At 39.7% G+C, this 19724-nt stretch overlaps 1 protein-coding gene across 14 annotated transcripts in view; it reads right to left on the minus strand.

The window, feature by feature from the left end:
* Window positions 1-19724, minus strand: part of NIPAL2 (NIPA like domain containing 2) — a 67461-nt gene that overhangs the window by 2618 nt on the left and 45119 nt on the right. For 8 of the 14 annotated variants that reach the window (XM_036995594.2, XM_073229865.1, XM_073229864.1 and 5 more), the window contains 6 exons: window positions 10575-10671; window positions 7118-7253; window positions 5134-5222; window positions 1994-2202; window positions 1553-1616; window positions 350-444 (listed from right to left, as the gene is read on the minus strand). In XM_036995594.2, coding sequence (XP_036851489.2) covers window positions 350-444; window positions 1553-1616; window positions 1994-2202; window positions 5134-5222; window positions 7118-7253; window positions 10575-10671 — 690 coding nt within the window. The remainder of the gene's footprint in view (window positions 1-349; window positions 445-1552; window positions 1617-1993; window positions 2203-5133; window positions 5223-7117; window positions 7254-10574; window positions 10672-19724) is intronic. The other 6 variants (XM_073229868.1, XM_073229866.1, XM_036995592.2 and 3 more) reach the window with 5 other exon arrangements.

Here is a 19724-nt window from a genome sequence, read left to right on the forward strand (position 1 = left end):
GCGGCCTAGCCCGCCGGCCTCAGGTGCTTCCCTCCCGGCTCTCCCCGCAGTCTGCATTGCCTGCTCCTTTCCCAGCTTAAGGAAGCTCAAAAAGGAAACTTGCAACATCACCCAAATGAAGAAAACAAGGCCAGTTTTCTTATATCCCCAGTATTCTGTGCAAAACTGACATTCAATAAATGATTATTAACATTTACAGTTAAAACATCACCGTTGGTTTCATTAAATGTATATTTTTTAAGGATGAGAACTATGTTGTATATTAATTTCATACCCCAAAGGATACCAGCCCTTACTAATTTTTAAGGATCAAATTTTCTATTATAAATTAAAGAATTTACAGTTTTACCAGGAATATTTCCAAAATCAATGTACGACTGTGGCAGATGTTTCTTTTCTCGACTTCTTGTGACCAAAAACACACCAAGGAATGACAGAAAACACCTGTAAGAGTAATATTAATAAGGAACACAAGAACACTGAAACAGCTCATGGCATTAAATAACTGAGCTCCATATTCTACATGATGACATAAATCTCATTGGTTTTGTTCTTCCTGTTTCTCATGGTCAGTTGCCTAGAACTTGTCTTAATTGCTGCAGCAAATAATATTTGTCCCCAGAACCAAGACCTAGGCAGCTTCCAACAAATCTCTGCCCCAAGTTTTTACCATCTGGAGGCTAATTTAGGCTCTAAACCCTTTGGGTAGAAGCTAGGTCTCATTTGCTATCCACGCATGTCCAGGTCCATTATTGGCATACAACACAACCAAAACAGTAACTTATTCTTTACTTTTCTAAGAAATTTAGTTGTCCTTGGCCATAAGAATAGTCATAATTTCCAGACCCCAGAAGTTCAGCCTCACCCAACTATCTTATGAAATTGAATTTTCAAGACAGATGTTTTTCTACATCGAAAACAGCTCAGGCTCAAGTTCACGTAACAATCAGCATGGGGAACACCAGCTTAAGCAGCAGCTGAGCCAGTTAGGAACCAACAGACGATCCTGTACATTGGAGATATTCTGTCAAAGGTCTGCTCTCTGTTTGCAAAAATGCAATGATGCTCACCAAATCTTCCGGAAGGGTTAAAAAAGCTAGGTACCCAGATATAAAAAAGGGATGCTACCAATCTGATGTTATTAGGCCCAAAGCTAATAGATCTTGGCCTTTTATTCTAGGTGATCCCAAAGGCATCTGTGGCTCCCTGACTGAGATCTAATGCAAGGGTTCCCTAATGCAAGGTGGGTGGGTCTAATCCAGTATGAAAGGGCTGTGGAGAAGCTACAGAGGCCAGTGGATTTATCTTGACTTTGGCTGGAACTGAAAATCCCCAGTGTTCAGAACCTGCAGAGAGATACCTAAATCACAAGGTCAAAGACACTGAGTTCCACGTATGGTGTTAAATTGAAAAATAGATTTATTGTAGGAGCTCAGGGAACTTATGTTTCTTATATTATTTTCCAATTTTCTATTCCTCAGGTACAGTGTCAAAAGGCCCTACATAAAAGTAACAGGATTTCATATACTTCACCTCTGAAACAGTTACTCACCCAAAAAGATAGATAAATACAGTGAGAAAAGCTGCTCCAAGGAATTCCTGATAAAATATGATACCTATAACAGGAATAGAAGACAAATTAATTGTAGCATAAGAATATTTATAATAGGTACACCTTGTTTTTCAAATTCTGTTAATACATTATTTTTTCTAAGTATGGTTACCCTTAAAATGCACTTCAGTAGCTTAGTTTAAAATGTTAGTTGCATGCCATATTTACATTTTCAATGATTTCAAAAAGAACATAGATTTCCAAAAAGAACATGATTCCCAAAGGAGTATCATTATTATAAAATCAACACAACTGACATCACTTTTACAAACAGAAATGTCTTATCCAGCCCAGGATTTGTCCAACTGGAACATGCAAGGAAACAAAACTTTCATGACATGTCCCACCTACGGTTTTAGGCCAGGGGTCAGTAAGCCTGACCTGAGAGGCTGGGCGGACCCTGGGGCTTCTGACATAGCATGTGCACTTCAGGCCAGCTGTTGTCCGTGCTGTTACTCTTGGCAAGGCCCTGTGGTCTGCTGGTGTGGCCACACGCTCCCTCAGGCGCTGGAGGACACTGTAGCAGTGATGTGCTACCTCAGCTCCATTCTCATTGCCAGTCTCCTCTCCCATTTCTTTCTTCTGTTGTTCTTTTTTGGGTGAAGGAAAACATGGATACATCCTTTACTCTGAGGAGACTGTCTTCTCCATTTCTTGGTCTCAATGATTTCTTCTTGGTCTGAGGTCCCAAAGCCTTCATAGAGTTTTTATACATCACTTAGAATTACATTTTTGTGTGGGTGGTGGTAGCTTTGCTAGCTGGTTGACAAACATTCGCTGAGAGTTCTGTATGTTAGCTTTTGTGCTACAGATACCATGATAGACAAGACAGTCTCTTCTCAGGAGGTTTTCTCAGTCTGAAGCCCATCTCCTTTCCTGGAGAGTAAACTTATAGAAAGGAGCCACATCTGATGCTATTGAATCTTTGTTGAATGAACATCTCTGAAGCATTTTTGCATGTTATTACACACTTCCTCATAATAATTTTAATGTTTTAATGTTATTCTAAGCTAATGTACCATAATGTGCATTTTTAAGAGCATTTTAAGTTACTCTGAATTTTTTTTGCTTTAGTAAAGTAGTAATAAACTTTTTTGTACATTTTTTTCCCCAGTATTTCAGAATTTTTTGTTGTCATTTTAAGAGGAATTTGTTTTAAAGGATGGAAACATTTTCTTGCTTTAGAATTGTAATAAAATACATATAACATAAAATTTACCAACCTAACCATTTTTAAGCTTATAGTTCGGTTATAGTAAGTATAGTTACATTGTTGTGCAACCAATCTCATGAACTTCTCATCTTGCAAATATACCCATTAAACAACAACTCCCCATTTCCTCCACCCTCAGCCCCAGGAAATCACCATTTGCCTTCCCTTTCTTTTGGTTTGACTACTGCAGATACCTTATGTAAGTGGAATCATACAGTAGCTATCTCTTTGTGACGGGCTTATTTCCCTTAGCATAATGTCCCAGGCTTACCCATGTTGTACCATGTGTCTGAATTTCCTTCCTTTTTAAGGCTGAATAATACTTAATTGTATGATATACCACATTTTCTTTATCTATTCATCTGTCAATGGACATTTGGGTTGCTTCTACCTTTTGGCAATAGTGAATAATGCTGCTATGAACTGAGACATATAAACATCAGTTTGAGTCCCTGCTTTCAGTTTTCTGGACATAGACCCAGAGGTGGAATTGCCAGATCATACAGATTTATGGTTGATTTTTTGAGGAACTGATACCATGTTTTTCACAGTGGCTATCCCATTTTACAGTCCCACCAACAGTGCACAGGGTTCCAATTTTTCCATGTTTTCACCAACACTTGTAATTTTCTGTTTGTTTCCTAGTGATGTAGCCAGCCTAATGGGTGTAAGGTGGTATCTTTTGTGATTTGATTTGCATTTTCGTAATGATTAGTGATGATAAGTGATTTTCATGTGTTTATTGGCTGTTTGTATGTCATCTTTGGAAAAATGTCTACTCAAGTCCTTTGCCCATTTTTAAAATTGTGTTGTTTGCTTTTTTGTCATGGAGTTCTAGGATCAAAGAGTAGAAACATTTTTGAGGTTCTTGATAAAAACTATGAAACTCAGTTCTGGGAGGGTGGTACCATGCCACCCGACTCCTGAGAGTGCCTGCAGGACTGCAGCTTGTCAACAATGGTTATTGCAATAAAAAGAACAAAACAAAACCTTTACTAATTTAGTAGGCAAAATATGGTATCACATTTTAAGCTATACTTTTTAATAGAGGCAAAGAGAAGTAAGTCAAGAAGCTTCAGCTCTGTTCCACACTTCAGTAACATTAGATGAACTGTTATCATCCTCAGGAAGTTCAGGCCTCCCTGACCATCAACTACTCAGTGCTGAGCACTGTGATCCAGCCCTGTTGGTCCTCCTGCAAAACCTTCTTTTCAGGGGAACTACTCACTCTCCCTGTCCTTAGCACATTAATATTAACTATTAGGCTGTATGCAATGCCTACAGCTCTTATATGGCCTTGTTCTTTTTCCTTTCCAGTAATTCTAGGGCACACAAATGTTCAATCTTTCCTTACTTTCTTTTGGCAACAAGCTTAAAGTGCTAAAAAAAAAAAAAACATGCTTTGGGATATAATCTTTCTCTTTAAAAGTTTCAATTTCAGAAAACAGAAAATGCAATAGTTACTTTTAAAAATTGCTCACTGGCAGTCACAATGTTTGCCATGAAATAAAAAAGATGTGCCAGTTAGGAAACAGATAAATCCCTAATTACCTCCAAAATACATAAACTTTGCAATGGGAAATAAACTCCCAATACAAGAAGGTAGAAAATACATCCTTGAGCCAATACAAGGGAATACCATATCAAGCTTGGGAAGGAAATACCTGAATCTACTATATTTTGTTTTAGACCAGGTTTCAAATTCATACTTCTTTTTAAAAACTATTGTATCTAATATATAAAAAAAATTGTCTGTAAATATGAAAGAACTGCAATAGTAAAAAGAGGTCAGAATAGCAAAGGTAATGGTGTCTGGCTTTCCCTGGAACACTGGTTTCAATTTTAGATCCTGCTTTCTGATGAAGGTGGCAAAGGGCAGGGAGGGAGAAGTTAGTGGAACTGTGGGTGTTTGTCCAGAGACAAGACCAAGAGGACCTGTTAGCTGCTTTGATCGTCAAAAGGGCTGGCAAGGAGAACAGGCTGGAAAGCAGAATGAAGGTGAGTGTCTTGAATTCATAGGAAGCTAATTTCAGCCCCAATATGAGGAAATACTTCCTAATAAATCTAGTGCTCCAAATACTCAGCATGACCCAAAGTGGGACTCAGTTGTCTCGGGAGAGAGAGAGCACTGGGGAGCTTCACACAGAGTAGAATACTTGTCCTAGCGGATGTTATGGGAGAAATTCAGACACTGGCTGGAGGCTACACAGTTCCTTATAACCTAAAGTTTCCTTGATTTTCTCATTTACTCTGAGAGAATGCTTTTGTGTGAGGTAGAATCACCTAAGTTTAGAAAGCCAAAACTCACCTGCAATAATGGCACTGGTTGTAAAGAATATGTGGTTCACTGGCACCACCGTCGTTGTATTGTAGAGTTTCGTGGCTTGATTCAGGAACCTAGAGCAGAAGGCACTACTGAAGCTCTGGCTTTTGGGACGCTCAGCAATAAGTTACCAATAACATCAAGAAATGCATGTTCTTTAGCTACAACTACAAAGGGAAAGGAAGTGCGGTAAAAGGGCATTTCCAATCAGCCATCATAGCTTATATGCATCTGATGTATGAGATCAGATGTCAGGTTTTATGGTCTGTTTAAACCAACAGCAGTAACAATGAAAAGCAATTAATCATATTCTGAGGCCACAATAGTTTGAGTTGGAAGCAATTCAAGCTGCTGGACCAGTATCACACTGGGGCTGATTCATTAGGATAGACCCCAGAATCTGTTAAATATCATATCTGGGGAATAGTATAGCTATCCATTGACATGCCACGTGCCAAGAAAGAAGATGGAGACATAAAGGAATGTTTAACGTTTCAAAAACAATGCTCAGTACACCAGCTGCAGAGCACATGTGGGAGCTCAGCTTCTTACTTTGGCCACCAACATGATTCAGAGCCACACAACTGTACTGTGCTGCCCAGCCAGACACAGAACCTTTTTCTAAAACAGGGCATTCCACTGACATCACCTGGGCACTTTAAAAAAGCACTAATGCTTAGGTCCTATTCTAAACAATTGAAAAAAATTCTAGGCAGCTGCAAAATATGGTTTCTTGTGAGTAGAGCCCAGGTGCACCTTTGTGTGTATATGCAGGTGCATAGATATGTGCATGTATACATATATGTCCGTACACATGGACAAATAAACCTCCTCAGGTAGTTTTAATGGGCAGCCAGTTCTTTAGTTGCAGTGTGTTCACACAGCTCTAGGGTGAAAGACACAGGGACTGAAGGGTGATAGGAATGCGGTTTACCTTCAATTGTATCTGCCTTTTAAATTCATTAAAGAATGGTTTAAAAATGATGATGCTAATCACTAACTTCCAGAAGATATTACAGCAGTACTAATCAGTGCAGAAGGAGAAAGAGAGATGAAATACAACAGCAAGATTCAGGTATCAGAAACACACTCAGTCATACAAGGAAATGATAAATGAAACAGGGACAAACATTGGGTTTCTCCAGTAATTCTCTATACTCTGGTAACACAGCCTGTGTCCAGCCTGTAACAATTAGCCTTTACTTCTAGCACGTATGGAAGGAACTACTCTCTTCCTGAGTTTGGGCTTTGATTTCCTAGCTGGCACTCAGATGGTGCTTTTTTATAGCATTTGGGGTAAACAGAAAACTTTCTGGTTGACTCAAGAGAGCCTAGGAAGAAAAGGCATAACCATGGTGTGGAATGAAGGGGAAGTGATTGGAGCAGATGGAAGTGGGGGGAGAGAAGACCAGAAATTAAATATGTTCCATGTCACCACTATGAGGCCCCAAGAGAAACATAAAACAATCATTCTGCAATCCCATGGGTTCAAAGAAAATTCTGGCTAAGATGCAAAGTTCTGGGGAAAGGATTTCCCTCCCGGCCAAACGTCTGGTTTTGTCCATCCCCGGGCAATTAATGAGTATGAGCTAAGAAATGAAGGTGAAGGGTTCACGTATTTCCTATATTTAGAAATCCTGAATGTAGACCTGCCCCTTTGATTTATTGCTAATGACAACCTGCGTATGATGGATATTAATTACAAGCAGAAGAGCATCAGGAAAGTATCAAAGTGCACTTAGCTGGATTATGGCCGCACTTTAGAACTCACAAGATGTGAGGGAAATGCTTAGAAAAATTGGATGCAAAAGATAAAGCTAGGCATGCTAGCTGAGGATAAGCTGTAGACCCTTCGCCCTTAGAAATCAGTTACATCTAATTTTAATTATCATCTGAAGGCAATAAAGATTAATGCTCAGAGAAGCACAGGAATGTTGAAAGATTAGTGATTATGCAGAAGCTAACTTACTTGACTTGGAAAACACAAGATGCTATCATGACGATAAACATGATATAGAAGATGGGATAAGTTAGTTGCATTTTATCCGTCACAGAAAACGTGATCATGCCTGAGACGGCTTTTCCTGAAATAACAGTCAATGAGGCTGAAAAAGAAAACAAAAACACAAAGAAAATACATACTTGAGATAGAATTACAAATAAATACCTTAAGTTTACACGGTAGAGTAGTATATGCCCCAATTATGGGTTAAGGAGGAGGACTATTGTGAGAGGTGCAGGATAGGATTTGATACTAGCCAAGCGGCAGTCCTGTTGCTCAGGTTGTACTGAACTTCCAATCTGCTTAAATCAGCTAAAGAGCTGCTGTATGCCTGTGTGCTTTTTATCTTTGGAGCAAGATGCTTATTTTCTATGTTGAAAGGAAAAAATAGACTGCAGAGGGTACAATTACAAGTAGATGGGAAAGGAGGAAACAATGAAGGAAGGAGATAAGAAAAGTCAGATTGTCTATGTAACATTAATGGTAAAATAACTATTAAAGTATACTGAAAAATTTTAAAGCCAAATAGATGAGAAGACTGGAAAGTGGAAAGCAAGCCACTCCGTGAGTTTACTAAGAGTTGTACTAACTCTATGTATGAGCCCTTTTCTTAGTAAATGCCTAGGAGATTCATTAAAAATATTTTTTGACAAAGATGCTAATAGGAAGCAGGATCAGAGCTGAGTATTTATTTCTCAGAGCCAGCCATAAATCTGAGATTTTCATAAGCAATGTCTATTTATTTTTTATGCTAAATAAGAACCTATTCTTATGAGAACAAATTTTTCATAGGTTCCAAGGAGCAATGAAGAAAAAGTGACTTGATAAAGTTATGTCAATATGAAAGCAATGAAGCATTTTCTGGAAACATTTTCTACAGGGAGAAAATAGTGTTTTCTTTTCATATTATGTCCCTTGAAATTGGTGATGCATATAATTCCATAACTCAGCTGAACCCTACAGAAAGTTGAAAAATAATTTTTACAAGAAACAAAATACTTGTAAGTCAAATACAATATGATAGAGAAATACTACCTTTATTGCTGTTGATCTACCTCATCATAATATATCTGAGCTTTAGTCTTTGTAGCTTTTAAGAAAGTATTTTATATATATAAAGAGTATGTTTTAAAAAATAGGTGATGGCAACCAGAAAAGGCCTTCCATTTTCCAAAAACTGAAAATATATTTTAACTCAAAGAGTAACAGGACACACTTCCAAAGTAGGCATTTTCTTTCCATTAAAAGTCCTAATTAACAGAGGAGACCAGGTGGTAAGTTCTAAATACAACCCCCAGTGTGAACCGAGGCCCTTACAGCTGGGCTTCTCTTCATCATAAAATGTCTCTCGACCTGGTCCTTTGACATATTTTCTTCAGATTACAATGATGGTGACATTTTAGCTAATCTAGGAATTTTAAGTATCTACAGAGATGTGTGTTACTTGATGGTTTACGTTTGTAAAGTTAGCTCTTGAGGGACCTTGATTCCCTCCTAAACTTTGAATGAAATTAGAACACAATGTGGTTACGGTCTTGTGGTCTGAACAGCCAGGTTTCCCAAAGGGATCGTAACAGACTGGTAGTTGAACACACTGTTCTATTAGCCTCAGAACCTCAGGATTCACTGGTTTCTATTTTGTTATTATTTTCTGTTTTTATTTCACTGTGATATGAAAATGTGGTCTGTACTCTTCAGCTTCCTGGTATTTATCAAGGATTTTTTTGTGGCCATTTACATGAACAACTTTTGTAAATGCTACATAAGCACTTGAAAGAAGATGTTATTCTCTCTTCTCAGGATTTAGAGTTCAATATTAGAGCAGCTGGATCAAAATTAAGTATTCAGTTCCTCTATCTTTACATATATTTCTGTCTACTTATCTTTTGTGGGCTAAGAGCAGTCTCCTGCTCCTCTCATATTTCTGTTAACATAGTTCTCAATACAGCTGCTGCCCAAGTCTCCTGAGTGTCTCCAAGCCTCGGTGCCTCCTCCTCCCGACCCTCAGTCTTCCCAGGATCAGCAACTAAACACTAAAGGGTGAGGGGAATCCAGTATTCTTTGTTGCTTTTAATGCTTCTGCTTTGATTTGAACTTGGTTTCTTTTACTTTCAATCTGAGTTACCTTGTTTTACACAAAATTTATTGTGAAGTCAAAATATTTCACAACCAACAATGGCAATCAAAATAGTGCTATATTAGTAACTCTTACAGAGCTGAACTGGAGCAAATTGACTGAATCCAATTTCAGAATCTTTTCAAAACCAGACTGGGAAGTTTCCTGAAATTCAATTTGGAAATCTTTTTTTCACTAGGTAAACTTACCTCATTTGCATTTATGACCATAACTGATATGCATGATCTTAATTCCATTATTTTACTTTGCTATTTAAAATTTCTTTATTGTCAATATTTTCCTATATAATGTTCATTTTCTCTCTTAGTTGTTTGCTTTTGTTCTTCTTATCTGGTAACTTAGAAGGAAACAAATATAAAGCTGTTTTTCTCTTCTTTAGATCAACAGCATGCCTGAATATGGTATACATTTGTTTCTGTAAGTTACCTATCACAAATACAAATCTTCCAATTCATAGGAGATAATTAGTTGATGAGATGCAAAAAATGAAAGTTCCAGCATCTCATTAATCTAGGGGCTGCAGTGCACTTCAATGGCATAAGTATAATCTACAAAGTCATAGCAAATAACATACAATGTGTGGGTCATCTTACAGGCAAAGAAGAGGCAAAGGGAGAATTATAAATAGATTTTTATAAAGGGAATTTCCCAAATGATCAGTGAGATCTCCTAGTACAGAAATATACAAGTGTGTGTGTGCATGTTGTGTGTGTATGTGTGTGTGAGAGAGAGGAAGTGAGGACGTAGGAGAGATGAAAAAATATGAGGTAGGCTTATCTAAGCATCAGTTTTTGGATCTTATAAGGTGCCTCTGGAAAAAAGGAAATAGGTGGGTAAACAATGAATGAAAGAAATGTTGTATTTCAGAAAATCATACTGCATACATTTATGTTTCTTAGTAGCTATTTTTTAAAGTTTTTTAAAACAATGCAAACAGGACAGGTTTTAATAACTAATTCCTATTATGAAAGTTTCAGTTGGTCATTCATTTGTTCCTCTTTTAATATTTTTTTCAATTACTTACTAAAAAAAATCCTCAAATTGTCAGAGCAAATAAAATTATGAAGTAAAAATCCTTAAAATATTCTTAAAAGAATTAAACATATGTCGATAAGAGTGATGGACATGCAAAGTATAATTTGCATAACTGAGACTCAGTTTCTTTCTATAGATCACAGTTGAAAGTACAAGCAATGAGAAAGGAATAGAATGCTCAAGTAACTTCCTTCAGACCTCCTTTCTCACCACTGCTAGATCAGAGACTAAGGGAACAAAGGACAACCTTACCTAGAAGTGCCACCAGGGTTAGCAGAATCACAATGTGCTTCATTCCTTTTCTTTTGTGAAAATACAGGAGAATGCAGAAAGCTAGTATTTCTAAAATCTAAAAATGAAAAAGATGAAAAAAGGCCTAAATTATTCTACACGAAATCTTTAGAATGCCACACTTCTCTTTCTGATTTTGCAATAATTCTTGTGTGAGAGTTGATGGAGTCCCTAAGGATATAAGTATATGAGAGCAGCATTAGGAGCCTCTGCAATCCCACCGCGGAGCCCTAACACCCCCTACATGCCAGTGACACCCACATCTAGATATCCAGTCCTAACCTCTCTGCAACTCTAGTCTCATTTTTCAAACTATCTCCTAGATATTTCCACATGCATGTTTAATAGCCATATCATGTGAGAGTGGGCAACATTTAACTCCTGATTGCCTACCTTTTCCACCTGTTCTTCCTGGGCCTCACCCCCTCCGGAAATTATGTCACCACGTGCCCTGCTGCCCAAGCCAAAGTCTCTGCCCTTCCCCTGTTTCCCTCCCTCCCGCCACTTCCCACTGACTACTGAAAATAGCTTCTAATTCATCTCAGATTCCGCTCTTGCCTCTATGATCCAGCCTTTCAGCAGCCAGAGAATTTATGTAAAAACACAATTTGGGTAAAGAAATATTACACTCATAGAGAATATCTAAGATATACATATAAGGAATTTACAGTAATATGAGAAGTACTCATGTGCACGTTACCCAAGCTGAGAAAGAACCTGCAGTTCCTTCTGGAGTCTCTTGTGTTCCCCTCCTCAAGTATGCTCCCCTCCTGCTACAACCTCCCCAGGAACCGCTACACTGAATTCTGTTTACCATTCACTTTCTTTACAGTTTATCACATTTCTATGTGTCCCCAAATGATGCCATTCACTTTTGCATATGTTTGGACTTGATATAAGTGGACTCATACTTGCTTTCACTTGCTTTTTCCCCACTGCATTATGTCTATGAGATTCATCCAGGATGATACATATACTACAAATATAAATTAGATCCAGTCATTCCTTTGCTTAAACCTCCTATGGTTTTCTATTACATTAAGAATAAAATCCAAACTCCCTCCTGGATTACAAAGTCTCAGCCAGCTTCTCAGACCTCATCTTGTACAGCTACCTCATAGACCGTCCAACCTGTGCTAGCCATAAACGGCCTTTTCATTCCCACAGTTCTTTCCAGCCCTCAAATTGCTTCTGCCTTTGGGCCTTTGCACTAATTGTTCACACTGCCTGGAATGTTTTTTCCTTGATCTTTCCACAATGTCTTCTTCTAGTCATTCACCTCTCAACATAAATGTCACCTCCTCTAAGAGGTCTTTCCGACCACTATGATATAACAGAGCCACTCCATCACCTACTGTACAGCATTTTATCATCATCTGGCATATTTCCTGTTCATGTATTTATGTGTTTCTTGTCTATCTTCTCCACTAGCACATCACTTCTATAGGAACAGGGACCTTATCTGTCCTATTCCCTATTCTACCTCTAGTGTATGGCACACAGTCATTCAAAAAGTATTTATGGAATTAACGAGTAAATTACATCTCAAATTTATTATGAACAACTTGCCAAAAAACAGACCTAATGTCTAATAAACTGAATGCTCAATAAATACTGACTGAATGCCTAAAATTTTCCTACCCCTTAAGAAAACTATAGTTTAATATTGAGTTCTCAAATTTTTTTTTGTTTTAAAATATTTTTCTTTTTTGAAATCCTTAAGACAACCTGAAGCAAAGCAATTTCTTCTTTCAAAGAGATGGTATCCCTGGACTGAAACCATAAATATGAATGTTTACCTTTCTGACATCAAACAAGCAAAAATACCACCACTAATTGTTCTTAAAAATTACCAGAGTTTGGCATATCTCCTCAGGCAAGGGAAACAAAAGCAAAAATGAACAAGTGGGACTATATCAAACTAAAAAGCTTCTGTACAGCAAAGGACACCATTAGTAGAACAAAAAGGCATCCTACAGAATGGGAGAATATATTCATAAATGACATCCAATAAGGAGTTGACATCCAAAATATATAAAGAGCTCACACGCCTCAACAACCAAAAAGCAAATAACCCGATTAAAAAACGGGCAGAGGATCTGAACAGACACTTCTCCAAAGAAGAAATTCAAATGGTCAATAGGCAAATGAAAAAATATTTCACATTGCTGATCATCAGAGAAATGCAAATTAAAACCGCAATGAAATATCACCTCACACCAGTTAGGATGGCCACCATTCAAAAGACAAACAACAACAAATGTTGGCGAGGATGTGGAGAAAGGGGAGCCCACCTACACTGCTGGTGGGAATGTAAATTAGTTCAACCATTGTGAAAAGCAGTACGGAGGTTCCTCAAAAAACTAAAAATAGAAATACCATTTGACCCAGAAATTCCACTCCTTGGACTTTACCCAAAGAAAACAAGATACCTGATTCAAAAAGACATATGCACCCCTATGTTTATCACAGCACTATTTATAATAGCCAAGAAATGGAAGCAACGTAAGTGTCCATCAGTAGATGAATGGATAAAGAAGAAGTGGTACATATACACAATGGAATATAATTCAGCCACAAGAAGAAAACAAATCCTACCATTTGCAACAACATGGATGGAGCTAGAGGGTATTATGCTCAGTGAAATAAGCCAGGCGGAGAAAGACAAGCACTAAATTATTTTCCTCATCTATGGAGCATAAGAACAAAGCAAAAACTGAAGGAACAAAACAGCAGCTGACTCACAGAACCCAAGAATCGATTAACAGTTACCAAAGAGAAAGGGACTGGGGAGGGTGGTTGGGAAGGGAGGAAGAAGGAGAATAAGGGGCAATATGATTAGCACACATAACATAGGGGGTGGCACGGGGAAGGCAGTATAGCACAGAGAAGACAAGTAGTGATTTTATAGCATCTTACTATGCTGATGGACAGTGACTGTAATGGGGTATGTTGTGGGGACTTGATAATAGGGGGACTATAGTAACCACAATGTTCTCATGTGAAACCTGAATATAAGATTGTATATCAATGACACCTTAATAAAAAAAAATTACCAGAGTTTGGGACTTCACTACTTTCAGGGCTGCATTTTACTTACAAGCCCTCTCTAAATCAACATAAATCTCTATTATTTTAGTTCAAGGTTTTGCTGGTCAGTTTTTTTCTTCCTTTAGTCCTCTCTGTGGTCACAGCAAGCAGGAGACCCATTATCTTCCTTACTTAAAAACTTTCTCATTAAATATAGAAGAGTAACTCATCCCTTAGTCTCTTCTTTTCCCTGGTAAATTAAACCAATTGTTTTAACTTTTCCTTTTGGACTTATTTGCCAGGACTTTAATTTAATCACGTTATGCTACAAAAGCTATTGAACTTCCATCTCTTTGTTTCCTGGAAAGGGGCCATCCAAACACTGGGTTTCCCAACCTCTACACAGCTCATCAATTGTTAACAGAAATATCCCTCTTGGCTTCTCTCCCCTCAACCACAGGCTTCTATTTCTCATGTGATAAAATAACAACCAGCTCACAGCAGTGTTTGGGACCATGGTATTCACTGCTGGAGAGAAAACTCTTCCTGCACTGTGTGCAGGGCATGTTAGCTAAATCTATTAAGCACACTGATTATTAATTTTGGGAAAATGGGGGTAGTTATCAGTTCTAAAAATCACATATGGCTTTTCTGCAAATTCCATCTCTGTGACTTCAGATAAATAAAACATGTATTCCCATGTCATTCATAGAATGACTATAGTTACCATAGCAAGAGATCACGGAGCTCTCAGGAATAAAATATTCAGGTAGCATGAATTAATGCTCATTTTCTTCTAGCAACATTTTTCTCCCTCCCTGAAAATATCAGTATTAAAGAGTATCAAGATTTCTGCCATTTGCTGTGACCCAGCAAGAGGCCACTCTGCTGACTGCCATCTCAGAGATTAGAAAGAACAACAGCTCTTATAGTGCACTCCCTGCACGCTTCACTTGCACTAATTCACTGATCCTCTAGGAGGTAGGCACTATTACTACCCCATTTTACAGATGAGGGGATCAAGGTCAGAGGGGTTAAGTGACGCAGCTCTGGTGGGCAGAATAATGGTTCCCCAAAGATGTCCGCGTTCTAATCTCTGGAGCTTGTGCGTACGTTACTTACATGACAAAGGAGCCTGGCAGATGTGACTATGGCTATGGACCTTCAGATGGGGAGATTTTCTTGCACTAGTCAAGTGTGATATAATCACATGAGACCTGAAAGCAGAAACCCTTCCTAGCTGTGGTCAGAAAGAGATGTAATGTGAGAAAGCCCCAAGTCAAGGAACACTGGCAGTCTCTAGAAGCTGGAAAAAGGCAAAGAGACAGATTCTCCCTCAGAGGCACTAGCAGGAATACAGGCCTGCCAATCCCTTGTTTTAGTCCATGAGACCTGTGTTGGACTTCTGACCTTCACACCTGCAAGACAATATAAATTTTTATTGTTTTAAGCCACTAAGTTTGTGACAACTTGTTATAGAAGCATAGGTAACTAATTCAGGCTCTGGCACCTCAGGTCCTTCCAAAAGAACAGAGTCTTCAGGATGAGTATTCTGAGAAAATTCAGGGTTTTCTGATTCTGTTCTCCAATATGATTAAATTTAAAGGCACTCATGATCCTGTTTTCAGTGAGTACATTGGCAGTTCCAGGGATGATGTGACAAAAAGAGAGGCATAAAATTTCACCACTGGATTCCCCACTTTCAGGACTAAAATCTGAGCCCACGTTCACCTCATCTTCTCTCATCACACTCTTTCTTGAAAGGATAGTCTCTGATGTGACCTTTTTGTCTGAAAGAAACAAGCTCTGCAAAGTTTCTCTCTGAGGCCAGCCAGGTTGATCCTTGGTGGTCAGCTTTTATTAGTTCTGTATAGAGAGATGTGCAGTGAAATGAACTGGAGTGTGCAGCCCAGAGATGGACTGACGGGTCTTGAATTCTGGCTCTGCCACTTAGTCTTTATGTGACCCTGGACAAGGTACTGCACCTTCAATGCCTTAGTTTCACCATCTGCCAAAGTACAGGGAAGAGGTGCTGGTAAAGGCCAGACTGGAGCCAGGGCTCATGCACACCCAGGGCTCAGCCTCCTCAGTGAGCACCGCTGCTGCCACAGCAGAAGTGTGCCCTACGCTGCTACGCTGCACACTCTCCAGATATACTGCCCTATACAGGACTGCAAGTGCTGCGGACCTGCATGCAGACAACAGAGCAAATGAACCTCATACAATGGATACTGAGGTCCTATAAAAACAGACTTCTTGCTTCAGGTTTTTAACACGTGGTGGTGGGTTGTAAAGCAGCTTTGCAGAAAGGCTGACTTAATAATCAGCTTTGGGTATAGGATTGCATCAAATGACAGGTTCAGCCTCTGCTTCTGCTCATTTAATTTTTTTGTCTGGGGGAGAGAAAATGAGCACCAGGCAGGTTATTTTGTGGCAGGTTCCATGTTCACAAAAGAGGTTTCAATCTGAATAGTCTGTTGGAAAATCTGGGTGGGTACAACGGCCAGTCAAGCCTACCAAAGAACATGAAGTAATTGAGGCTTAAGGCCGTATTTCCTCTTGTGGGCTCTGCAGACCGTGTTAAGAGTTACTCAACAAGGGGGCCCTCGAGAAGAGGGCCCCACGGGCAGTAAGCCTGGGGCATGCAGGATTAACAAAATTAAGGCTGCCTCTTTCCTAAAGGGCTTCTAGCTTTGAACATGCTAACAGAGATGATGAATTACTCAGAGGGGACCGTGTTATGCAGCATCTCTCCAGGCTAGTTGGACTTGGTGAAAACGCACTCGTTTTTTGCCTTTTGGCAAGTACCAGGTGGGACTACCCAGCTGTAAATACAGGTTTGGAAAGGCTGTTTTAGTGGGTAAGCAGAGGACACTTCATTCTTCACTAGCTGGATGACACCAGGCTTCTCAAATCCTCATCAAGCCAAAGAAAACCAGCTCAGAGGATAGGCTCTTGGCCCTGCTTCTGAGGCTTCCACTTCATGTAAGCTTAAAGGTAGAATGGACATCCACCTGGTACAGGTAAAGGCATGACACAGTCTGTAATAAAATTTTACAATCACCTTTTGAGAAATGTAAGACATTGAGTTAAAATATTTTTATTCATTTCATTAATTATTTGATCTTTCCTGAAAGGTAATTCTTAGCTGCATTTATCCCTGGTATAATACAAAAAGAGTTAGGTGAATGATACTTCAAAGAATAATCTTAATTAGTGAAATAATGATCATCGTAGTTATGGTTTGTAGAAAAAGTACAGAATCTGCCACATCCAAGAATTAAATATTACTTAGATGTTTAACCCACTTAAACTAAACTTCAGCTCAAGATCTTAGTATATAATTGATAACTTCTAGAGTCTTTAGAGTCTTTAGAGTCTTTAATCAACATGTAATGGATTAAATTCCAAACTAAAATAATATGGATCTATTCCCCTTTGAGTCTACTGCCAGTAGTGTTATTCAAATGTGATTTTATTAAAGGTTTATTTTATGCTTTAAATACCTGGAATTATTTATAGTTTCTAGTGACATTTACTTTTAAATATATTTTCATTATTTTACAGAAATATGAATTTCTCCCACAACTATAAAATTCCTGCTCCAGGAATTCTTCTTTATACCCTGAGTGTCTTATAGGTTGAATGAATTCATGAATAAATGAATGAATGAATTAAGAGTTGAATTGGAAAAATGCAAAATGCAAACAATGTCAGTTATTTTTTTGTGGAAATACAGGGTTTAATAAAAAGCAGTTTGGCCTTTTAAAATGTTTTCTTTGGTGTTACAATGTCATCATCAAACAATGCTGTTTACTCCATGAAATAAGCCTTGGTGCATCTTTAACCCAGAAAGGTTCCAACTCAGACTATTTATTTTTTGGTCACAGACTCTGTGACCCTTCTCTTACTAGATGAAGAATTCGTTCTGCCTATAGACAAAGAATAATAACATGGTGGTAAGACTTCAAGTGTAGACTTCCACAAAATACTCAACAAGCCCTTTTAGTGCTTAGACTCGATTGGTGGAAGCTGCGGCAAGCAAAGGACTGGGCTGAGTGGACAAGTAGGAAGATGCAACAGGGCAGTGGGGAGACATGAAGTGTGGCCAACTTGAGGAAGGCTAATCTGAGTCGGGAGGCCCAGTCCTAAAAGGTGACAGAGGGCAGGGGCAAGGGGAGCCTCTAAACAGACGGGGGAGAAAATACTGAGTTCAGTTTTGAAATATTACATTTGAGGAACGTATGGGACACCCAGGCAGGGGTGAGTAATAAGTAGACAGATGAGAACATAGATCTGTAGCTCACAAGAGGCATGGGAAGCAGATGTAGGCCTGGATTTGGAATTCTTTCTAAAGGATGATGGTGTAGGTGGGCAATGAGATCATCCGAGAAGCCCTGGAAGCGTGTGCAGCATGGATAGATCAGGGTGGCTGGCAGAGAGGAGGAGGTACACTCTGAGAGCCTGGGGTGCACTAATCAGAGACAAAGAGGGGAAAAGGAAAACAAACTGGGAAAGCCACGGAAGTGGGAGGTTCCAGGAGAAGATGGACCTGGAGAAAATGCTCCACATAAAAAACATAAGCACAAGGAGGCTCAAGATGGCAGTATGAGTAGGGCGGCAGAAATCTCCTCCCAAAACCATATATATTTTTGAAAATACAACAAATAGAACTACACCTAACAGAGAGAGCAGAAGATACAGTATAACAGCCAGGCTACATCTACATCTGCAAGAACTCAGCATCTCATGAAAAAGGTAAGATACAAAGCCGCAACCCAGTGGGACCCAAGCACTCACCCCACCCCAGCTCACTGGTGGGAGGAAAAGAATCAGAGTTGGGGGGGGGAGTAGAAGCACATGACTGCTAAATATCCAGCCCTAGTAATCTGCACTAGGGGCACAGACACACATTGCATGGTGTACTGAATATTAGAGAAATGGAAAAGTAAAATCCGAAACAGAGACTGCGAGCGGGTCCCCACAGCCAGCTCCCCTGGGACAAAAGAAAAGCAGATGCTTTTTGAAAGTCTTAAAGGGACAGGGGCTTCACAGCTGGATGGAATCGTCCTGGCACACTCAGCCCAGCAGGCTGGGATTCCTAAGGACGTTCAGGCACCCTAATCCCCTGGGTGGCAAATGCAGCTTTGAAGCCCCTCCAGGTGATAAGGAGTTTGCCATTTGTTTCCCCCCACCGGCCGGCACTGCCCTGCCACAGCAGCGGAGCAGCTGGACAGCAGCCCCGCCCACAGCAACTGCCCAGAGTCTCCTCCCAGCATGCAGCTATCTGGGGTAGACCCAGAGGCTGCTGCCGGTGCACAGCTGCCCAGCACAGACAGAGGAAGCCAGGGCAAGGCACAAAGGGGCGCCATTCTCACAGGAGAACACACACGGCACGTCTGCCACTCCCCTCAGGGCTCTGGGCTACCACGAGGTCTGGCCCGCCCACAGCAGCTCAGGGGAATAACCCAGAGGCTGCTCCCGGCATGTGGGTAACCGACACAGGCAGCGGAGAAGGGCAAGGCAACAAGCAAGAAGGGACATTGTTCTCCCAGCTGACACACACACTACCTGCCTACGACCACCTCTATCGCCACGAAAAGGCAGAAGAATCTGGTCCAGTCAAGAATCACTCAGACAACCCCAGAGAAAGGGCCTGGAGAGACAGATATAATCAATCTTCCTGAAAAATAATTCAAAATAAAGGTCATAACCATGCTGATGGACCTGCAGAGAAATATGCAAGAGCTAAAGGGATGAACTCAGGAGGGAGATTACAGAAATGAAACAATCTCTGAAAGGACTTAAGAGCAGACTGGATGAGGAGCAAGAGACTGTTAATGGAATAGAAATCAGAGAACAGGAACGCAGAGAAGCGGATGCAGAGAGAGATAAAAGGATCTCCAGGAATGAAATAATATTAAGAGAACTGTGTGACCATCCAAATGGAACAATATACGCATTATAGGGGTACCAGAAGAAAAAGAGAGAGAAAAAGGGTTAGAAAGTGTCTTTGAAGAAATAATTGCTAAAAACGTCCCCAAACTGGGAGAGGAAGTAGTCCCTCAGACCATGGAAGCC

The sequence above is a fragment of the Manis javanica genome, chromosome 2, assembly GCF_040802235.1.
Source record: "Manis javanica isolate MJ-LG chromosome 2, MJ_LKY, whole genome shotgun sequence".
NCBI lineage: Eukaryota > Metazoa > Chordata > Mammalia > Pholidota > Manidae > Manis > Manis javanica.